The sequence below is a fragment of the Ctenopharyngodon idella genome, chromosome 5, assembly GCF_019924925.1.
Source record: "Ctenopharyngodon idella isolate HZGC_01 chromosome 5, HZGC01, whole genome shotgun sequence".
NCBI classification, from domain to species: Eukaryota; Metazoa; Chordata; class Actinopteri; order Cypriniformes; family Xenocyprididae; genus Ctenopharyngodon; species Ctenopharyngodon idella.
Window position 1 is genome coordinate 39,886 of NC_067224.1, and position 22,957 is coordinate 62,842.

The 22,957-nt window shown below is 38.1% G+C and overlaps 1 protein-coding gene across 1 annotated transcript; it reads right to left on the reverse strand.

The window, feature by feature from the left end:
- Window positions 1-664: 664 nt before the first annotated feature.
- LOC127513243 (aldehyde dehydrogenase, mitochondrial-like) lies at window positions 665-22,752 on the reverse strand. Its single transcript, XM_051894908.1, has 13 exons — window positions 22,495-22,752; window positions 13,242-13,346; window positions 10,868-11,008; window positions 7,361-7,440; window positions 7,103-7,214; window positions 6,867-6,995; window positions 5,535-5,648; window positions 4,528-4,630; window positions 3,842-4,026; window positions 2,547-2,711; window positions 1,585-1,742; window positions 1,347-1,461; window positions 665-1,105 (listed from the first exon to the last, which is right to left on the reverse strand). The coding sequence occupies exons 1-13, from the start codon at window positions 22,603-22,605 to the stop codon at window positions 1,073-1,075; spliced, it is 1,551 nt and encodes a 516-aa protein (XP_051750868.1). The 5' UTR covers window positions 22,606-22,752; the 3' UTR covers window positions 665-1,072.
- Window positions 22,753-22,957: the final 205 nt, after the last annotated feature.

Genomic DNA, 22,957 nt, shown 5'->3' on the forward strand with positions numbered 1-22,957 from the left:
TTATAATGTGTTATATGCGTAGTGTCTAAGGTTAGAGTGAGCAATAGAGAAATGAGGTTTCATATTTCCTGATAAACAGATTCTAAACGCAATTAAAAGTAGAGAGGCTCACAAACAACAAAATCACAAATATAATGAGATGCATAAATAAATTCACAAAAAAAAAATCAAATGGGATTTGCCTGTACTATAGTAATATCATGGTACTAAATGATTAGCATATCCATCTATTAACATGAAAAACAAAGACACCTCTAAGAATACACTAGTTTTACCATATTTACCAGATGAAGGAGAGAATGCCAACACTGTGTTGAGTATTTCTAAAATAAATGAATAAAGGTTTAAGCACTGTGAAACAAACAAGTCATTTGTATATTGTATGTGTAACTTCTCTTCAGGCTCGACACAGAATACTGTGGTTAAGTTGAGTTTACAGACAGACAAATACTGATACAAACAAGCTGATACTAGTCTGCAAAGTATACACAAATTCTACTTTCTGTATGCCACTATTGAAATAAAAACAGTAAAAGTTAAGAAATATGCATTATAACATCCAATACTCAAATTCCTTTTTGTTTCTTTTTCAGGTAGGCGATCTACTAAATATATCATCTAATCAATGGATTTATTAGATGATTCTGCAAAATCACAGAGACTGTTCAATTTTAATATTCATTTATTTTCTTCTGTATATTATTACAAAGAATATTATCAGAAAAGGACAAATATTTATGTGCATTAAGAAAAATGAACAAATGAATAATAACAAGTTGGAGCATTTATTACACAAATCATATCATTCATGCAAATAATTGTGGTGATTAAGCCATCTATATAATGCTTGAATTAAACAGAATAAAATCAAAAATACAGATTTTCTCTTCTTTTTTTTCAAGTGGATAATCGTAAATTCTGTAACTTATCATCGCTGTTAGAAAACGTATATGTATTATTTTCAGTACACATTACTTGTGTTTATGGAAGTGAATCAGAGTAATGTAGATTTCAATAATGTCTGGCACAACTCTAATCGTCAGATGACGCTTCTTTAAATTAATTCCTCCATTTATGAATTTTTCTGAGGAACCTTAATTGTAACCTGTGAAGGAAAAAAATTGAGTACATAGTTAATGAGCTGCAATATACAGATTGTTGCCCAAATATACATCTAAAAACACATACAATTAAACAATAAATATATAAATACATCTTAACCTACTTGACATCTTGCAATCGCTTTGAGCAAATGGAGATTATAATACAGATAAAAGTATGACATTTAAAGTTTACAATAATGAGTTAATCATGCATAATGAGTGTTTCTGGTGGGAAAACCTTACCGTTTTGACCTCGGTGTAGTTGTCCAGTCCGTACTGTCCTAACTCACGGCCAATGCCTGACGCCTTGTAGCCTCCGAAGGGAGCCTGAGCTCCGAACACGTCATAACAATTAATCCTGATCAAATCGAATGACAAGCACAAGCACATGTGAACACATTTCACTGCAGCAAGAGGTCTGATATTCCAATATCCAAGATATCCATTTTCCTTAAAATAATGAAGCAGCTCTCATGCTTACCACACAGTGCCAGCACGCAGGCCGTTGGATATGTAATGGGCCTTGTCAAGGTTTTGGGTGAAAACAGCAGCTGCAAGGCCATATTTGCTGTCGTTGGCTCTCTCAATCACTTCTTCTAAAGATTTAAACTTCAGAATTTGCATTACAGGTCCAAAGATCTGAAAGCAAAGAAAGGGAATAGCATGTTATATATTTTACTGGATGCAAATCTTATAGTAAAATGAAACAAATACAATGCATGAATTAATATATATTATTATATCACGGGAAGATAAATTATGTGAAATGGTGTTTTATGTTAATTCAAAACAATCTTTAGGGAACACTTGTTAACATACATTAGTTAACATGAACTGGCAATGAAAATGACTTCTAAAGCATTTACTAATCTTAGTTAACATTTCAACATTTATTAATACATTATTAAAATCAAAAGTTGTATCTGTTCATATTATTTAATGGACCAGAGCTAACATTAACTAACAATGTATATTTTGTATTTTTTTTTTTTTTTTGTACAAGCAGACATGTATTTTTGCAAATGATCAGAATATACCGAAAGGTTGGCTGGATTTCTTAATCTCAACCATTTAAGTCATCTAATGTATTTAGTAAATACTAATTATTTCAATCATGACAACTCTCTGAATAGTTTTAGCATGTTATTGAATATGGCAGTGTTAATGTATTTGATCTTGGCAGAATAGATCTGCTGCTGCTGTTGATTATTGCTGCTGCTGCAGAACAAGTATGAACTTACTGCTGATAGATACACATGTGATCATGTAAGATCTGCTGCATAAATAAACATACATCAATCCTGTAACAGATCTAGACAGGTGGAGCTGGGGAGGTGGAGGGTTCAGAGGAACTCTGATAGCACTTAGTGAGAGCTGAAAATCTTGATCTTGAAATGCATGGCCCTTTCCTTAGTAATGTGTTAAAAGGTTAACCACACACACCTCCTCCCGAGCAATCGTCATGTCATCCTTAACATCCCCAAAGACAGTAGGCTGGATGAAGTAACCGCGGTCAGCCGCCGCCCCGCCACCGCACATGAGCTTGGCGCCCTCACGCTTCCCACTGCTGATGTAGCCAAGGATCTTCTGGAACTGTTCCTCGTCGACCTTTCGTGAAGAGAAGAAATACTAATGGATGCAATATCACAGAACTATGTTGGTTGAGTGATTCAGAAATGTTACATTTATGTTCTTTAAAAGATGCTTTCGCACCAAAGCAACCCACAATACAGTGCATTTATTGTTAATTGTAATTACCAGGATGGGTGACTGAAAGTACCTAATGGCACGAAGAAACCCACAACAACTGCAAATACATTGAAATCATACCTGACAGAATGCTGCAAAATATTTGCCAAATTACTAATTAAAGTACCAAATTATTAGCACGGTGGTCAGTAGGGCTGGGTAAAAATATCAATTTCTCATTTTTACGAACCATTATTGATTCTTAAATCCCAAGAATCGATTAGTCCAGTGGTTCCCAAACTGGGGGACGTGGAGTTATGATAAGGGGGGCGTGGCTGAGGGATACTGCACAGTCAGCTGATTATTATGCAAAAGAAACCTCTGCAGGGTGATACAAGACTACACTGCGTAATTATCCTGCTTATTATGCGGCTCCTTGCCAGAGAAGTAAATAGTTGAACACAAAATATTACTTTGACATTTTTATTATCTCAAAATGAAGTAAACTGATGCCCCATTCTATTTCTGATGAACTCCATGATTTAAATGTAATACAATAGGATTTTCCTGCTGAAAAAAAAAAAAAAAAAAAAAACTGTATACAAAGAACAACCAAATTAATGTAAGAATATAAGAAGTCAATAGGATGTCCTTACACACAAAGACAGACACACACACACACACACGTTTGTTTTTGTAAATTGTGGGGACATTCTATTGGCGTAATGGTTTTTATGCTGTACAAACCGTATTTTCTCTCCCCCTACACTACCCCTACCCCTAAACCTCCCCATCACAGGAAACTGTGCACATTTTTACTTTCTCAAAAAAACTCATTCTGTATGATTTATAAGCCTTTTGAAAAATGGGGACATGGGGTAATGTCCTCATAAGTCACCCTCTCCTTGTAATACCTATGTCATACCCATGTCATTATACAAATATGAGTCCTGATGTCACAAAAACACGCACACACACACACACACACACACACACACACAATAATCTTAGACACACCTTTAATTTTAAGGTTTGCGCCAGAACTGTACCTGTGGGCCCTGCTCCGTCTTTAGGTCAAAAGGGTCTCCCACAACCCTCTTCTTAGCTCTCTCTACACTTCGCTCAACAAACTCATCGTAGATGCTCTCCTGTACGTATGTGCGCGAGCCGGCACAACAGCACTGGCCTTGGTTGAAGAAGAGGGCGAAATGGGACTGCTCCACTGCCTCCTCCACTGCAAACGCAAATATACTTGAATTAGAAAGATTTACAATTAAAAGGGTCATCATCAAATTTTACTTTTATTTTTATTTATTTATTTATTTATTTTTATCTAAGACTGTATGACTTCCTTTCTTCTGTGGAACACAAAAATAAGCTATTTTGAAAAATGTCTTGGTGTTTCTTATCCATTCATTGACAGTCACCGGCTTCTAGTGTTGGTCCAAACTGGCTTTTGTTTTATGGGCAAAAACAGTTGAAATCTTCTATAAAATTTTCTCTGTACAAAAGAAAGTCATACAGGTTTGGGATGACATGAAGGTGCATAAATGATGACAGAATTTCCATTTCTTAGAAGGCTGCAGGTCTTAGGAGAGAAAACAGATGTAAAATGCCGAGAGTTGGCACATTAATCCATCTAGCGACATTTAGAGACTATTTGAGCAGGCTTTAGTTTCTACTGAAACTAGTGGCCGACACTGCTGCGGGTGTCAGCATAAACAGGTGAACTCACTATTAGCGTCTGATAAAATGATGTTTGGACTCTTTCCGCCCAGCTCCAGTGTGACCTTCTTCAGATTACTGGTACTTGAGGCTCGCTGGATGAGGTGACCTACCTATACAACCATAATATTGACAGACAAAACTCATTTAAATGGCAAATATAATACTGAAATCTTTGGTTGTTGTCACTATACCAAAATTTCACAAAACTGAATACCAGCTTTGTTACCACAGCAATATTCAATAGCAATATGCCAATGAACACACTTGTTTATTAAAGTGAAGTATAACATATCAATATTATTGTTTGATTAATATTAAAATAACACACAGTCATAGGTTTAGGCTGCATTTACACTGTCTGCACAGAACCAACATTTGAAACAAATCAGATTTTTACACCTGCTGACATTTATTATTTATTAAGCTATAACTGTGTTTACATTAAAGGGTTAATTTCACCCAAAAGTAAAATTCTGCATCATTTACTCACTCTCATGTCTTTCCAAATACAAGACTTTCATTTATTTTCAAAACACAAATGATAATATTTTTAATGAAACCTGAAAGATTTCTGTTCCTCCATTTCTAGTCTAGGACTTTAGGTAATCAAAACGTAATGCTTTTTGGGTTTGGAACGACATGACGGTGAGTAAATAATGACAGAATTTACATTTTTGGGTGAACAAACCCTTTAATACCTCACCAAGATGGGCATTCTGACCAAAAAGTGCATACATTATGGTGCAAATGTCTTAAACACAGTAGAGGCTTCACAAGAACATTTGCTCTAAGACAGTTATTTATTTATTTTGCTTTAGTGTGATTTCAAATGTCCAAAACATTAGGTTTCATATATTGTCATAAGATTTATGTATAAACAAGAAATCCTACAACATATTGTATGTTCCACACTGAGAAGAAATCATTTGAGTATCATTTCTATCATGGTTATGCCAGGGTGTACAGTACTGTACATATCCAAGAAATCTCCATTATTGAAGAAAAACGTCTTACGTCAGTGGAGCCAGTGAATGCTACTTTGTCCACATCCATGTGAGATGCAATGGCTGCTCCTGCTGTGGGACCCATTCCTGGGATAATGTTGACAACACCAGCTGGAAAACCCACCTACAACAAACCACGGAAACACTCAAGATGGAGATTAGGTGTGTAAGCAAATTAACAATGATTGTGCACTTGTGCACTCAGTATGGCTTCTTAACATATTAATTATACACTGTCAATAGAGTGCTGCAGGGATGACGTGGAACGAGTTGTATTTTTGTACTTCTGGTTCCATCGTCCTGAAGTCAGGGTTTTTTGAATGGGTTTTAAAAAGCTGAAATAAGGTCTGTGGTTCACACAAGCTCAAGATATTTTCACATTTTATTCTACGGCATAAAATACATCAGTAATAGCCCCTTGTGTTTTTAAAGATTTTTACATGTTTTGAAAAAGGCTAACAAGTGTTTAAACGGCACTACAGAGGTTGTCGGGGACATTAAACAGCTCAACTCATCTACTCACGAGTCGCTTTCTCAGTTTATAATCGCGCTCTTGCAAACTATTCCAACTCAAACTTTCAGAGAAAATGTTTTTCAATAAAGACTAAAAGAGTTGACTGAAGATTAATGATGGTGACGTTGAAGTCATGTGACCGTGGTATAGTTCATTTATTGCCTGTGTTTAGCTTTTTACTACTGGTGATCATATTTAGGCTTCAAAATAAAACATTATCATGATGAATAAAATGTGTAAGAAACAAACTTTTTTGGGTCATTTTTGGTATTTTCTGCAATAATCCAAATGCCAATGAAAAAAGTCTACTGGGTCTTTGTCAAAGGAACCAGGGTGATGCGAACCTCCTGCAAAAATACTTCATCCCTACAGCTCTGCATACATGACAAAAACAGGTAAATGTGTTATTTTAAGTGCAAATATACAGAGGTTATTGAGGAAATTAAACATCATCACACCGAACAGGTCAACTCATCTACTCACTAGGCACTTTCACAGCCTCATTGTGCTCTTACAAACTATTCTAACCCAAACGTTTAGGAAAAATGTTTTTTAATAAAGACTGAAAGAATTGTCAGAAGCTTAGTGATTATGTTGAAGTCATATGACCACGGTGTAGTTCCTTTATAGCCTATGTTTAACTTTTTACTTCTGGTGATTGTATTTAGGCATCAAAATTCATAAAAGCTGTGCCTATTGGGTTTTTATCGAGGGAACTAGAGTGAGGCGTAATTCCGGGTTGGCCTAGAAAAAAAAAGTCATTCCTGCTGCACTCTTTGTATAACAAAATGAGTTAAAGATTATTTTAAGTGCAAATATGCCCATCACCTCCTTGATCAGGTTGGCAACATAGAGGGCAGTGAGCGGCGTCTGCTCCGCCACCTTCATCACCACTGTGTTTCCTGTAGCCAGCGCAGGGCCGAGCTTCCACGCCTGCATCAACAGAGGGAAGTTCCACTGGAGGCACATAATCCAGAGGAGACGATATGTGAAAGACAGAGATATATATCATATTACTTGGCAAATACATATTGCATTCTGAAATTCCAAAAGCATATACTTACAGGGATAATTTGGCCACACACTCCAACCGGCTCATGCCTTGTGTAGCAGAAGTAATCACCATCAATTGGAATGGTTTTCCCCTCCCATTTGTCTGCCCAGCCAGCATAATACCTAAAAACAGAGTTTCATTAGAGTAAAATTCAATGTGATGCTTAATGTAATGCAATTATTAAGGAAAGGGTTAGGGTTAACCCTAACCCATATACCAATTTCAGTTTCACCTAGAAAACAAATCACCATGAGCACAAAAAGTTCACCTCAAGCATTTGACCACCATGGGCACGTCCACGCTGTAGGAGATCGCATATGGTTTTCCATTGTCAAGAGTCTCTAGTTCCTATCGAAACAAAATACAGATAATATTAACGTAAGGTGGTATTATTGTAGATCAAAAGTAAATCTGTACAGATACAGTAACTCACAAAAGTGAGTACACCCCTCACATTTCAGCAACCATTTTAGTATATCTTCTCAAGGGACAATATTATAGAAATAAAACTTATATATATTTTAGAGCAGTCAATGTGCTGCTTGTATAGCAGTATAGATTTACTGTCCTCTGAAAATAACTTAACATACAGCCATTATTGTCAAAATAGCTGGCAACAAAAGTGAGTACACCCTAAGTGATAACAGTTATATGTTGTTTAACCATGCAAAGCCACATGTCCTATTCATCATGTTCATGTTTTTGTCTGCTTGACAGGACCATACAAATGTGTGGATCTTAGAGCAGTTAAAATTTGGTGCTTTGAGTACAATTCTCTCATAATGACCACTGGATGTTCAACATGGCACCTCATGGCAAAGAACTCTCTGAGGATTTGAGAATTAGAATTGTTGCTTTCCACAAAGATGGCCTAGGCTATAAGAAGATCGGTAACACCCTGAAACTGAGTTCCAGTACAGTGGCCAGGGTCATACAAAGAGATTTTCCAAGACGGGTTCCACTCGGAACAGGCCTCGCAAGGGTCGATCAAAGTAGTTGAGACCTTGTGCTGTGCGTCAGGTGCAGAAGCTGGCTTCAAAAAACAGATGCATGAGTGCTGCCAGCATTGCTTTAGAGGTCGCAGAAGCTGAAGGTCAGCTCGTCAGTGCTCAGACCATACGCCGCACACTGCAACAAGTCGGTTTGCATGGCCGTCGTCCCAGAAGGAAGCCTCTTCTGAAGCTGGCTCACAAGAAAGCCCGCAAACAGTTTGCTGAAGACAACCTGTCCAAGAGCATGAATTACTGGAATCATGTCCTGTGGTCTAATGAGGGTGAGATAAGCTTGTTTGGTTCAGATGGTGTCCAGCATGTGTGGCGACGCACTGGTGAGAAGTACCAAGAAATTTGTGTCTTGCCTACAGTCAAGCATGGTGATGGCAGCATCATGGTCTGGGGCTGCATGAGTGCTGCTGGGACTGGGGAGCTGCACTTCATTGAGGGAAACATGGATTCCAACATGTACTGTGACATTCTGAAGCAGAACATGATGCCCTCCCTTCAGAAACTGGGCTGAACGGCATGATAATGACCCCAAACACACTGCCAAGATGACAACTGCCTTGCTGAGGAAGCTGAAGGTGAAGGAGTGGCCAAGTATGTCTCCAGACCTGAACCCTACTGAGCACCTGTGGGGCATCCTCAAGCGGAAGGTGGAGAAGAGCCATGTGTCTAACATCCAGCAGCTCCATGATGTCATTATGGAGGAGTGGAAGAGGATCCCAGCAACAACCTGTGCAGCTCTGGTGAACTGACCTTTCACAAAGACCGGCCCCCCTTAGTTAATGTTGCTTTGTCCGACAAGCCCTGGCGCTGTCACGCCACACAGAGTGAAAAATACATCGCGGAGCAAAGAGGACATTGACAACACGTCGACAGACAAGACAGAGCAGGTTACTTTTGATATTAAACAAAGTCCCAGCTTTCAAGTTGTGTAATTTTTTAAGAAATACAAACAATAAAAAACGTTTTGTGGCTCTTTAAAGTGTTGTGACAGATCGCTGTAGCGCCTCAGCTCAAGCTCATCTCTTCCTACTAGGTAATTTATAGCATCAAATAATCATGAATGAACATGAGAAGGAATGTTGTTTCAAGATGTCAGTACACACCATTTTTCAAATTCAAGTCCCCCGAGGTTAATCTTCTAACTCCTGACTGCTTTGTCGGACAAAATGGCAGATTCGGCGTTATGATTGGTTAGATCGCTTGTCAATCAAACTCCCGGCGAAGGGTCAATTCCATGCCCAGGAGGATTAAGGCAGTGCTAAATAACAGTGGTGCTCACACAAAATATTGACACTTTGGACACAGTTTTGACATGTTCACTTAGGGTGTACTCACTTTTTTTGCCAGTTATTTTGACAATAATGGCTGTATGTTGAGTTATTTTCAGAGGACAGTAAATCTATACTGCTATACAAGCAGCACATTGTCTACTCTAAAGTATATCCAATTTTCATTTCTATAGTATTGTCCCTTGAGAAGATATAATAAAATGGTTACTGAAATGTGAGGGGTGTACTCACTTTTGTGAGATACTGTATGTATAACTGATATGTTTCAAACTGCATTTAACAATGAAAGATAATTTTTTAAGATGAGGTTGACAGGACAAATTAACTAAAAATGTAGAAATTATAGCAAGGAACCAAAAGTAATTTTGTATTTACATTTTATTTTAAGGTGTTCTTGTTACAGTGTAATTATACACTGTAAATAAACATTTTGTAACTTAGTAAAACTTAAGTTTGTACAAAGTGTTTAGACTCTTAATAATTGTCTTGGTCTGCAATTGAATGTGTAATCTTGTTTTCTTTTTCATTTATAATATTTTCTAGTGTTCCATAATTGTTTTCCTATAATATGTTTTGAAGATTTTCTTAAAGTGCCCCTATTATGCTGCTCCTTATTTTGTTTTGCAGGTCTCTTACAACAGGTTTAAACGCATCCAGAGTCAAAAAACACTTTAATTTTCTAATAATATACATTGCGGCTTGATCAAGGATTCGGTCTCTCTAAACCCCGCCTTTCGGAGAGCCAGCTCTGCTCTGATTGGTCGGACGGCCCAGTCTGTTGCGATTGGTTGGCCACTTACAGCGCGTGTCGGAAACCAAACGCTCATTAGCATATCTGAATTTCAGCTCTGGATCTTCCTCACACTCTCATCCTTCAGAAGTGCATCTGTGCTTTAGCAGAAGAAAACAGCGTCTTCTCAACATGTCGACAACACGAACCAAACTCTTCCAGTCTCAGCCTAAACTACAGTGTTTGAGGGTCAAAGCAGACGTTGTTCGCAGGCAGCCAATGAACACCACAGGCTGGCATTATGCGTTACAAACCTCTGTAGGTTCGAGCAGGACGTAAGAGTGGAATTACTGACGACTTGTTTCAGGTAGTTCAGAATCGCTCCTTCCTTTTCAATACAATTACTCCATTTATCTGCACTTTGATCTTTGAAACTTGGCAGAGCTTTTACATTCACAAACAGCTTTATTTCTCACTGCATGAAAGGTAGTAACAGAAAGAGCATAATAGGGGCACTTCTGCAAAACTGCTGCAGTGTACACAGTGATGGGAGGAACAAGACTTTCTTAAAACTTCATCTGAAACAATTAGACCAATCGCTGTAAAACACTGAAGTCTTAAGCATGCAGTGCACCTGATTCTTAGTCTTTGATTGTCCAGAAGCATACTAAAAATATACTCTCATGCATACAATAAATCAGCTCAAAGTCTATAAGGCAGCACGCAGGACAAAGATTGTTTGAGTGACTCACAGCTAAATAGGCAGCGTCTCTCTCTATGCAGTCTGCTAATCGGCTCAAGAGCAGCCCACGATCTGATGCATCCATTCGTCGCCAGGGAGACCCGAGCTTAAAGGCATCTTTGGCAGCCTTGACAGCTTTTTCCACGTCCGCCTGTATGCAAAAAAACAAACATGAGAGAGAAACAGACTGAAATTTTCATGCAAGAATCCATAAGGATGGCCATATGTGAGAACGATTCAGGACAATTAATGCAACTTTGATTTTACTTGCCCAATCAGGCCATATTTCTTCATTGGCAGCAATATGTGAAACACACTGGAGAAAGACAAACAAACGCCCCACTTTCAAGTGCACAGTGTCAGTGGAGTCCATGTCAGTGCCCGAGTCTTCATTAAGTTACGCTTATTACATTATGTTTGTGAGGTAACGTTAGTTCAGTTAAGCAGGCTATCAGATGTGTGTTAAATAAATATGCAAAGCTATTTTTAATACCAAACTGACGTAGGAAAGTCAAGCAGACGCATTTTTATCAGTGAGAGCGGGGAGGGTGTTTGTTCAAGTCAAGTCTCATTTACAGAGAACTAGAGAAGAATATATTATAAATAAAATAAAGGTATGATTTTTGAAAGTTATGATTTGAATGTTTTTTTTTTAAAGTGTGTAAATTACTGACTTCTTCAACTTTATCTGGCAAATACTACAGGCGAGTACATAATTTGTATTCATCCCTTGTTTCCTTTTTTAAAAAAAAACACGCAAAAACCCGATTACAGAGTTGTTTGTATAAAATATCACTTAAAGGGTTAGTTCACCCAAAAAATGAAATTCCTGTCATTAATTACTCACCCTCATGTCGTTCCACACCCGTAAGACCTTCGTTCATCTTCAGAACACAAATTAAGATATTTTTGATGAAATCCAAGAGGTTTATGACTCGTCCATAGACAGCAATATAATCAACACATTCAAGGTCCAGAAAATTTCTAAAGACATCGTTAAAACAGTCATGTGACTGCAGTGGTTCAACCTTAATGTTATGAAGAGACGAGAAAACTTTGTATGCGCAAAAACAAAACAAAAATAACCACTTTATTCAACAATCTCTCTGCCCTGTGTGAGATAAATACCAGTTCATCATTATTAATGTTTCGATTCTGTACATATTCACACTTACCTGAATCATTCTGTTTCATGAACATTCTTTCAACAGTTTTTACATCTTATTCTGTTTGATTTTAATTTCAGCGTCAGTCATTATAATGATGATAAACAGATAAACGACTGAATGCCAGTGGGCGGGGCCTACGGTGCAATGATGTATAACTATTGGTCAATGTCTTGCTCTGGAGGCAGGCATATGCAAATGTATTGCCCCGTGTGACGTCGCAGTTCACCCAATATCAAAACAAGCTGTTTTTGGTGCTTGCTTAAATGCTTTGTTTATAATGAGGTGGACATTTTAAGCTCTGAAACTTGCAGGATGTTTTAATGGTATAAAGACCTCTTATATGTCAAAAGATCAAGGCAAATTTGATTTGTCAGGTCACGACCCCTTTAATATTGGTAACTTTATATTATGTATATACTACTTAGCAACTTGCTTTTTGTTACAGGCCAAATTACAGGCTCACTGCAAACATGCTATGAGTGTTCACTAACCCTTACTGATGCATATCAAGACATATTACTTTTTTTCGTTTGTTTGTTTTTAATGTGACTTGGTATGTATTGCATTCCTATTTCCATGCGATGCATCAAGCCTGTCACATGACTCTTCAAAGTCACAATCGCACTGTACATGAACGATGTATCAGTTTTTTAAAATTTCATTTTAAGATCAGAAAAAATATATAAACAAGTATTGGGTTTGCGATATAATTTGTTTGGGTTACATTTGTAGTAAAATATACTAGTGCTGCTTAAAGTCAGACATGGGACAGATGCTGATTTCTGTAACAGATGCACTTTACTCTGTTTAACTTGCACTAAAACAGATTCAATGTACTGCTGAAAGTGTTGTACTTGCTTCTAATGTGGCCTTTTCTTCTAATATCTGAAATCTGGCATCCTCTTTTGTATGTACATGAATTTGCATCCATTGCAATTGCTGAACCCAACTCACACACATATACTATACACAACTCTAATACAGCTTTTATACATTACATAGCTATCATGTTGCTTCAAAAGACTTGGTCCGGTTCATTGAATTGCATAGAGAAAACAGATCTTGATGTTCAGCCGGTTTAACCAGACATGACCTGACCAAATGAAAAGTGCCCAAATCCCTGGGAGTTTACCAGCTAAGACCAGCTGGTTTAAGACATTATTCTTCTGATTCTGATTATTCTTTCAATATAAAATACAAAATTCAAACACCTACCTTATCCCCCTCTGCGACTTGACAGATAACTTCACCAGTAGCAGGATTGATGGTTGGAAAGGTTTTCTTGCTTTCTGCATCGTGCCACTCATTGTTAATGAAGATCTGCAAAGACAAAAAGAGGCACATTGACATGCTCTGGCATTTAAAAAAGTTGAAGTCAAAGTCAACTTTTACTGTTATTTTTTCACTTTGCCAATCAATAAACAAAAACATAATAGAGCAAATACTTATATGGCACTGGCAGAAAATTATGACAGCTAAAACTAGGGCTGCACAAAATGGAGGCAAACAGTGGTATGCGATAACTTGAGTAATGTGATGTATCATCAGATAATCCTATGATAAGTGTGTCAAAACAATTTAAATTAGTAGCAAGTATATTCCAGTGTGACGTCCCTGTCGGCCGTTATTTGTCTTCCTCTTGGCGGTCAGCTTTTGTCCTGTGTTGGTTGAAGTGTCCGCTCTCTAGTCATCATGTCCGTACCTTTGGACTCGAGATGGACTTTGTATGTACTGATTAATTTTAAGCATGACTGTCAAATAAAGCTCAGAGGCCGTATTCACAAAACATCTTAAAGCTAAAAGTAGCTCCTAACTTGCCGATCTAGGAGAAACTCTTAAAAATAATGGGCTTATCAGTCCTAAATTTAGGACTCCTACATTTTTGCTCTAAGAGTATTCAAAAAGCATTTTAGCACTAAAACTAAATCTGTGAAGAGTTAAGAGTAGTCAAGAGGATCCTGAGTCACTAAGACCAAATCACAAACGGTCCTAATGCTTGTTGCCGGCAATCCACCCAAAAACACTGTACACCAATGAGACGACAGAGCCTTGGGTGCTGAGCCTTTTCTTCATAAATTCAATAAATATTTAGATATATAGATTTTGATGAATGATCAGAATAAAACATTGCGGTCAAGTTGAAAATAATATCCTGTCGTCTGCGCCGATAGCCTTGTGGGCAGCTCGAGTGACCCGAGTTCAGTTCCGGCTCGTGGACCTTTCCTGATCCCATTCCTCTCTTTCTCTTATCATAACAAAAAGGCAAAAGCGCCAAAAATAAATCTTTAAAAACAAACAAATAAATAAATAAATAAGAAAATAATGTCTGATTACCTGTGACAGTTGTTTCACGAGTTCACACTTACAAACGATCAAATAGAGCAAAAGAGTAAAATAAGCATATTTGGTGTGCTGTCAGAGGGAACCGAGGGCTCCAAGCTCGAAATTTAGTTATTCCCCCGTATCCTGCCAATAGGAACCAGCCGAGAGTGAGAAGTCAGGTGGCGGAGGGGTGCAGAAAACTGTCGAGGTAACAGGTGAGTCGGCTGTGTATAAATATGCCTCCTGTCAGTGTTCTGTGATTGTTTCCCTGTGTCACATGTTTTTTTGTTCAGTTTTCCCACCACTAGTTTGCTCCCTTGGTTACCCTGATTGAGTTCTATTAGTCCCAGCTGTGTCTTGTTTATTAGCCTTCTTTGCCCCTTTGTCTGACTTGTATATATTCCCTGTGTTCTCCCTCAGTCTTTGTCAGTTGTCGTTATTATTTTACGTCTATGTTGTGCCATGTATGTTGATCTCCTGCGTTCGTTTATTAAAGTCCTTTTGATTGGAGCTCTATCGTCTGCGTGTGTTTCCCACAACCATGTTGTGTGACAGAACAACCGACCAAAACAACACCTACCTGGCTGAGTACCGCTTGTGTGGCTTAAGGCAGAGTGTTCGTTCGTTGGAGAGGTATGTGGAGGAGTTTTCTGAGCTCTCTTGTCAGGTGGGCTGGCCAGATGCTTCCCTTAGTGCTTGTTTTCTGATTGGCCTGGATGATACCATTTGTTATTGTGAACCTGCTTGTTAGCATCGTCGCAGGATGGCCGCCACTCCAGAGCCTCGTCGCAGGATGGCCGCCACTCCAGAGCCTCGTCGCAGGATGGCCGCCACTCCAGAGCCTCGTCGCAGGATGGCCGCCACTCCAGAGCCTCGTCGCAGGATGGCCGCCACTCCAGAGCCTCGTCGCAGGATGGCCGCCACTCCAGAGCCTCGTCGCAGGATGGCCGCCACTCCAGAGCCTCGTCGCAGGATGGCCGCCACTCCAGAGCCTCGTCGCAGGATGGCCGCCACTCCAGAGCCTCGTCGCAGGATGGCCGCCACTCCAGAGCCTCGTCGCAGGATGGCCGCCACTCCAGAGCCTCGTCGCAGGATGGCCGCCACTCCAGAGCCTCGTCGCAGGATGGCCGCCGCCACACCTGAGCCCTCGGACAAGATGCCCGCTACGCCTGAGCCCTCGGTCAAGATGGCTGCTGCTATGCCTAAGTTCCCGTCCCGAGTCCAGAGAGGGCTCCAGTTCCCGTCCCGAGTCCAAAGAGGGCTCCAGTTCCCGTCCAGAGTCCAGAGAGGACTCCAGTTCCCATCCCGAGTCCAGAGAGGGCTCCAGTCCCCGAGTCAGTTCCAGACTCCGCTCCAGTCCCTGAGTCCACTACAGACTCCGCTCCAGCCTGCGAGCCCGCTCCAGACGCCGCTCCAGCCCAGAGACCCGCCACAGCCCCCAGAACTGCCTGACCCGCCATGGTCCCCCGAACTGCCCGATCCGCCATGGCGCTGCTCTGGAGGCTCCCTATCCCCTGAGCCATGCCCTTACCAGCCTCCAGAGCACCCACCCCCCCTCCCCGGTTGGACTTTTTTGAGGAGCGAGGTCGCACCTTCCGGGAGGGGGGAGTAATGTCAGTGTTCTGTGATTGTTTCCCTGTGTCACATGTTCTTTTGTTCAGTTTTCCCGCCACTAGTTTGTTCCCTTGGTTACCCTGATTGAGTTCTATTAGTCCCAGCTGTGTCTTGTTTATTAGCCTTGTTTGCCCCTTTGTCTGACCTGTGTATATATTCCCTGTGTTCTCCCTCAGTCTTTGTCGGTTGTCGTCATTATTTCACGTCTGTGTTGTGCCATGTATGTTGATCTCCTGCATTCATTTATTAAAGTCCTTTTGATTGGAGCTCCATCGTCTGCGTGTGTTTCCCACAATCATGCTGTGTGACACCTCCTCTCGAGCGGATTAGATAAACCATTTGAACGTGCTCCTCCCGAACTTTGTTTATAAAACATCATTTGAATTCTCAAATCTCTCCAGATGCAGACAATTAGCTGAACATATGCTTGTTTAATTAGTGACACTTAGCCTACATTTTAAAATCTATATTTGAATATGGCAACATGATACCTTGTACTACAATATTTTTATGATTAAAGACTTGTTCAACTTCATGCAGCGCTGCTCAGACCGATAGGCATCTGACTTAAAGCAGTGCATGCCGGTTAGAAATTGTCCGACTTGAGACAGTGCTGACACCATGTGACTGTGGCGTATGACGCGAGAGCGATTTGAGAGCAGGACAGTTTCTCAAGAGCGGCTGCACGAGCTCTGATGACGACTCAGCAGTTTCACGGCTGAGTTTAACCAGGACATAGAGTGTGTCTGTGTGTCGCCTATCAATGACATCATACCTGCGTTATCCTCAATTTCCGGTTTTATTTTGTAGAAACTATGGAAACACCAAAGCCGCTTTAATATATTATGTGTTTTATTAGTCAGGTGAGCAACTGTTTGAATACATTCATCGACAGAAAACAAATAATGTTATATAGCTCAAAACAGTAAGTCTTATTGTTTAAATCTCGTTTTCTTGATTTACCGTGAGTACCATGTTTTACCATGCCTAATATCGATCTAGCTTCAGTGTGCAACAAGTGTCTCATAGCACCGCCGAGCAAACGCAGAGTAGCATTATAACAACTTTCAACACACAAATGTATGTAATATGATAAACAGCGCTGTGTTACCCCACATACGCTTGACCAGAAGAAGTGGAGGCGCTCGTCTGCGGCATAATAAAAGCCCCACTGCTCTTGAGCCGTGTGTCGCGCTCGTCTCTCATTAGCAATCGCTCCAGCGGCCTCGTTCCGCTCCAACGGTTTTCAGCCTTTATACTACAGCAGGGCTCTTCAAGTGGTCTCATTTGAGGGCTGGATGATCAAATCAAAAAGTCGAGGTGGGCCGGAAGGTAAAAGTTACTTTAATAATTATTAGGCTTAAATGAAAATATTCTCACAGTGAGACTTGGTAACCACAGCATACATGGCTACTCACTACCACTGTCAAATGATGTTATATTATGATATGTTATATATGCCTATAAACACAGGTACAAAATATACACACCTCCATAAATAAATGAATTATATATTCCCCTACCCACCTAATAAATATATTGCAATATAAATGGCTATAACATAGTTTTCAATATAAATATTCCACATTTCCACAAACCATGGTAATTTACTACAGTTCATTCATGGTAAATGTTTGTAAGGGTGGTGATTTTGGGATGTAAAAGTCGGTAACACTTTCTATGAAGACCATGCTTATAATGATTTAATGCTAATGCATTAATACTTATAAATAAGTATTACTATTCTATAAACATATTCATAAAGACTCATTACGACCTATACCGCATTATAAGAACAGTTATAGATACATTAATATTATTTTTATAATTACTTATAAGCCATGCATTTGCTTTTTCAATGTGCATGTTCATAATCCATTATACACTGATTTATAAATGATTCCAGAGACATTTGTTTGCTGTATCAATTAGTTATGTCTTTAATGGCTAATGTTTGCATTAGAGGTCATGAATTTTATGAATTTTGATTTGTTAAAATCTATATCTCCTCAGCCATATGCATGGTATTGCTTATAGCATTTTGGAATTATACTTTAAAAATATTGTTGCAGTGTTTTGCTAGTAACATTAAAAAAGATTTTTTTCCAACTGTTTGTATTAATGATTTCTTCTTTTTTTTTCTTTTTATTATTATTATTATTACTACAGGAGTTGTTGTTCATTAGTTACATTTACGAGTAATAATATGTTTAATTTATATAGCGCCTTTCCCAAGCTCAAGGATGCTTTACAAAAACAGTAACATAATAGACAGTCGATTCACATGAACAAAAACAGTATCACAATCCTAATCAGTTAAGTGGACAGTAGACATTTGCCCAGTCCAGGGATAGAAATGAATGCAGTTGCATATCATGGTACAATTACTGTACATACATAAAACAGAGATACATAACATAGTATAAGTAACAACAGAAAAAGGATTGTGTCAATAAATGACAAAGAATAGTAGATGCAACTAGGGTTGGGAACTGAGAACCGGTTCTCATCCGGAACCGGTAGTGTTTTTTGAAAAGAACCGGAACTGTGCAAGATTTCTAAGTTTTGGTTCCGAAATCGGTTCTGGTGTGATGGGTGGGCGAAGTGCGGGGAGCGTATCCTTTAATAGAGACATCTCACATCATGAATATTATAGCAATGAATGCACTGAAAATCCCTCGCGCTACTCATATACGTCAGATTACAATGCAGAGAGAGAGAGAGAGAGAGAGAGAGAGAGAGAGAGAGAGGTGTCCAAAGCTGCACGATTAATCTTTAAAAGATCACGTTCTCAATTTCATCACCCACATGATCTAATTCCTAAATGACAACGATTCGGCCGTGTATATTAAACATTTGAACAAAATAAAATCGCGACATTCAAATCTGCATTCGTGCTGCCATTGATCTGAAGAGAGTTGTCATGTGTAGATATAAACACAAACAATCTTTTCAAACACACAGTATCATTATTTCTGTGTGACAAATAGGCCTATTCCAATTATGGTATACAAAAGTTTATTATTCAGATAGAAACGCTGATGTTTATGTAAAATAAATTACCTTCTGAAAGTAACTGGACTTCAAATAACGTAGGTTATTGTGGTAACACTTTACAAAAAGGTTCATTTATGAACTGACCATAAGCAATACATTTGTTACTGTATTTGTTCATCTTTGTTAATGTTAGTTAATAAAAATACAGTCGTTCATAGTTTGTTCATGTTACTTCACAGTGCATTAACTAATGTTAACAAATACAACTCTTGATTTTAATAATGTATTAGTAAATGTTGAAATTAACATTAGCCAACATTAATAAATGCTGTAGAAATGCAGTTCATTATTATTTCATGTTAATGTAGTTAACTAATGTTAACTAATGAACCTTATTGTAAAGTGTTTTTTGTTGAGATTAACAGTCATTTTACAAGAATAATAAACACAAAAAGGACTGTTTGAGTCGAGTATTGTGCATTTTTCCCTTACTATTATTTTTTTATTAGTTGTTTAATTATTTTAATAGAACCGGAACCAGAACCGGAATCGTTAAGCAGAACCAGAATCAGAACCGGAAAATTTCTCACGATTCCCAACCCTAGATGCAGCATAAATACACAGAACAAAAATACTTACAAGGAATTACAGCACAATTACTCTGAACAATTCTTGTGAATTACTCACAATAAGTATTCATAAGAACACAACACAGCTATTAACAATATATTCACTAATATGACAGAAATAAATCTGAATAAAAAGTCATTGTAACTATAATATAATAACATTATAGCTATGCAGGTTGCAGCTTTATAAATACATTCATGGAACCATATGACTGACTAATTAATACTTATAAATCAGTGTATAATGGATTATGATCATGTGCATTGAAAATGAAAATGCATGACTTATAATTAATTATAAAAATAACAAATGTATCTATAACTGTTCTTTTAATGCGGTATAGGTCGTAATGAGTCTTAAATAAGTAAATAAAGTATTAAAAAGTATTAAATAAGTATAAATGGAGCTATAATTCATTATAAGCACGTTTCTCCTGTTTTCCTCATCAGTCTTGTTGGGAATGTTGAGGCTGTTTCATCCGATTTAAAACTAGTTTAATCATCGAGTGATTTGTAGTTTGTAAACAAGAGGTGTGTGTCGAATTGAAACGCTTCTCACTAGATGTCGCAACGCTGTTTAATAATGGTGACCGGGAACGAACACAGCTCCTTTAAGCTTTCACTCCGTTATCCACTGGGCCGTGCTGCGTAGTTCAAAGTAAACTAGTGAAACACATGAAAACAACGCTGTTTGTTCTGTATTTGTTGTTACTGACCGAGAAACAACTTCAGATTATTCAGTGACAGAGCGGTCCGAACAAATCCAAATCGTTTCAGATCGTTATGCAAGCGCGTTTGTAGTTTGGAATCGACACAAAAGAATGATAAATTCACGAATGACTTGTATCGCTGGTTCCGTCGACAGAAATACGGGACACACATAATAACTGCTGAAATATTCGCACGGAAAACGTTGAAGATTGGCGTCCCGGAATTGGCCAGCCAGTTGACGAGCCCTGTACTACAGTAATGTTAATGAATCTTTAATACATTAGCTCATCCATGAACATGATTTTTGTTCATGGGATTATTTTCCATCGGCTGCAGACGTGAAGATAACATCCCATGATTCCGTGAAATCAAGGCGTCATCAAGCTACGCCTTTGTTTTGAATAAGTGACCTCTAGTGGCTAAAATTACATATTGTACCTTTAAATCGTAAAAGTATTAAAACCATTCTATTATTGTAAGCCATTGTGGCATGCACATCGCAATGTATACAATATATACAGTTGTAATATTTATAATAAATGCAATATATCATGCAGCCGTAGCTAAAGCTGTAAATTACAGACTATAAGATCCTGTTCATGCTTTGGTGCTTGCAGTTACACAGCTTCAAAGACTTTAAGTGTTCAAGTTAAAGTGTCTTTTGGGAAATTACAGTATTCAATAGGCTATGGACTTTTATTTTTTTACAAGAAACTCATGCTTTTTCTTCAAAAGTGAGTTTTTGGAAGAGATACATTGGGCAGTGATATCTGGCATTCATCTGCAAGTAATGATTTGGAAGGTGTGGCAATATTAAACAGTTCATTTAAAGTAAAGTTATTAAGAGCATAGTTCACAATGAGTGTAGATCATTTTGATTGTGTGCGTCTATTGATAAAAGAATCAGTCCAGAGGTTAAGAAAGCAGTAAATGTTAGAAGTCTTTTCCTTCTCTCTGAATATTAACTCATATTAACCTCCTAGAGCCACAGATACATATTCCTGTCAAAGATAGTCAAATATTTTGGTATCAGAATTTCTAAAAAAAACAAACAAACATGGAAATTAGAATTGAGCTTAATAGACTCAGAGTCCAAACTGTATTCCTTTACCTGGAAGAACAAACCACAGTATATTTAAAAAGAGATAATTTATCATTCAGAGATTTACAGAGCACTGAATGTTTTAACACTTCTAATATTATTTATGAAAGCTGGTACAAAGGGGGAATTATTCATGTTAAGTAATAGATCAGAAATTGTGTTTTACATAGTTATACTGAATTTATTAAAGTTTAAAATTTCTTAGTTGACCCTAGTCAATATAAAATGCCATTTCCAGGGAAATTTTGAGAATGTTTTTAAAATGTGATGATGATACCCCATTAGAGTCAGTAGAGAAATGTTCTTCCTGCACGAACAGGAAGTTAAGATTGCATAAATTTTTGTTTCTTTTTGCAAATAAAGGATATCCTTGCTTTTACAGACAAGTGAAACTCTCTGTTAAAAAAATAGATTGCAGCAAAATATGGATGACACTTCATAAATATGAATTTTGTGAATGATTTAACGAAATGAACAATTGTCTAAATGTATTTCCAGTTATTATAACACTTGTGGTACAGCATTTAAAGGAAATTAATATTCTGTCATCATTTACTCTCCCTCGAGTGGTTCCAAACCTGTATGAATTTCTTCTTTCTGCTGAACACAAAAGAAGATATTTTGAAGAAATGTTGGTAAGAAACATTTGATCGACCCCACGGACTTCTGTGGTATGGAAGAAAATACTATGTAAGTCAATGTGGTTCATCAACTAGTTGGTTACCCTTAATCTTATTTTGTAACAATTTTATTTATATTTCAATAAAATTGTTATATGTAGGTCTGCTCTTCTTTTCTTTGGAAACATTTGTATCGAGAGAGAGAGAGAGAGAGAGAGAGAGAGAGAGAGAGGCGGGGTCAGAAAACATGCCAAGTTCGTTAACCTGCTACACTAATGTCTTCTACACAGACATTCAATCGCCACGATTCGACGACAGTTGACGATCGTGAAATTATTACTCATCAATCATAAGACTGCACATGTTTAATTAAGTTGTGGGTTGCAATATTAGCAGCACGAGAGTCGAGATATATCACTCACTACCTATGTGAATAAACATGTGAATTAAAGTCTCAGTATTTTGTCCATTACCTTGTTGTAGTAAACGTCTGGGTGAATGTTCGGTGCAGGAATCGTTGAATGCTGACATGCTGAGATACGAAAAACTTGTGGTAAAGTTCGGGAAAAAATGGTGCGCAGCATTTTCTCGCTCCTTCAGCACTTGAACTGAAGATGAACTCGAACTTCAGATCGCTTTTGGCAGAGAAGTTGTTGCCAGATCTTTGACAGCAAACAAATGTCATAAAACCAGCCCACTGTCACGCGTTTACTTAACACACTATAATTGTTCACCATCTCTGTATATTCCCTTTCTTCAGATTTATATCAGGATTCCGCTAAATTGGCGGCGTTTACAACAAATAACCACTCGGAATGTCACACAAAAAAAAATATCGTAAACTGGAGGACTTGGCAACTAACACGTAAAAGTCGTGATTAATCCAAAATCATTTTTAGCGAAAATAAACTAATAATGTAATGAAATATAGATATG

Bases quoted from the DNA above. Each gene is read 5' to 3' on its own strand.
- LOC127513243 (XM_051894908.1), bottom strand. From the start codon at position 22,605: ATGCTGCGCACCATTTTTTCCCGAACTTTACCACAAGTTTTTCGTATC. The intron at 1,462-1,584 runs GTAAGCATGAGA...CGATTTGATCAG, and splicing joins CTGCGTGCTGGCACTGTGTG to GATTAATTGTTATGACGTGT. The intron at 1,106-1,346 runs GTAAGGTTTTCC...TTTCCTTCACAG, and splicing joins ACTACACCGAGGTCAAAACG to GTTACAATTAAGGTTCCTCA.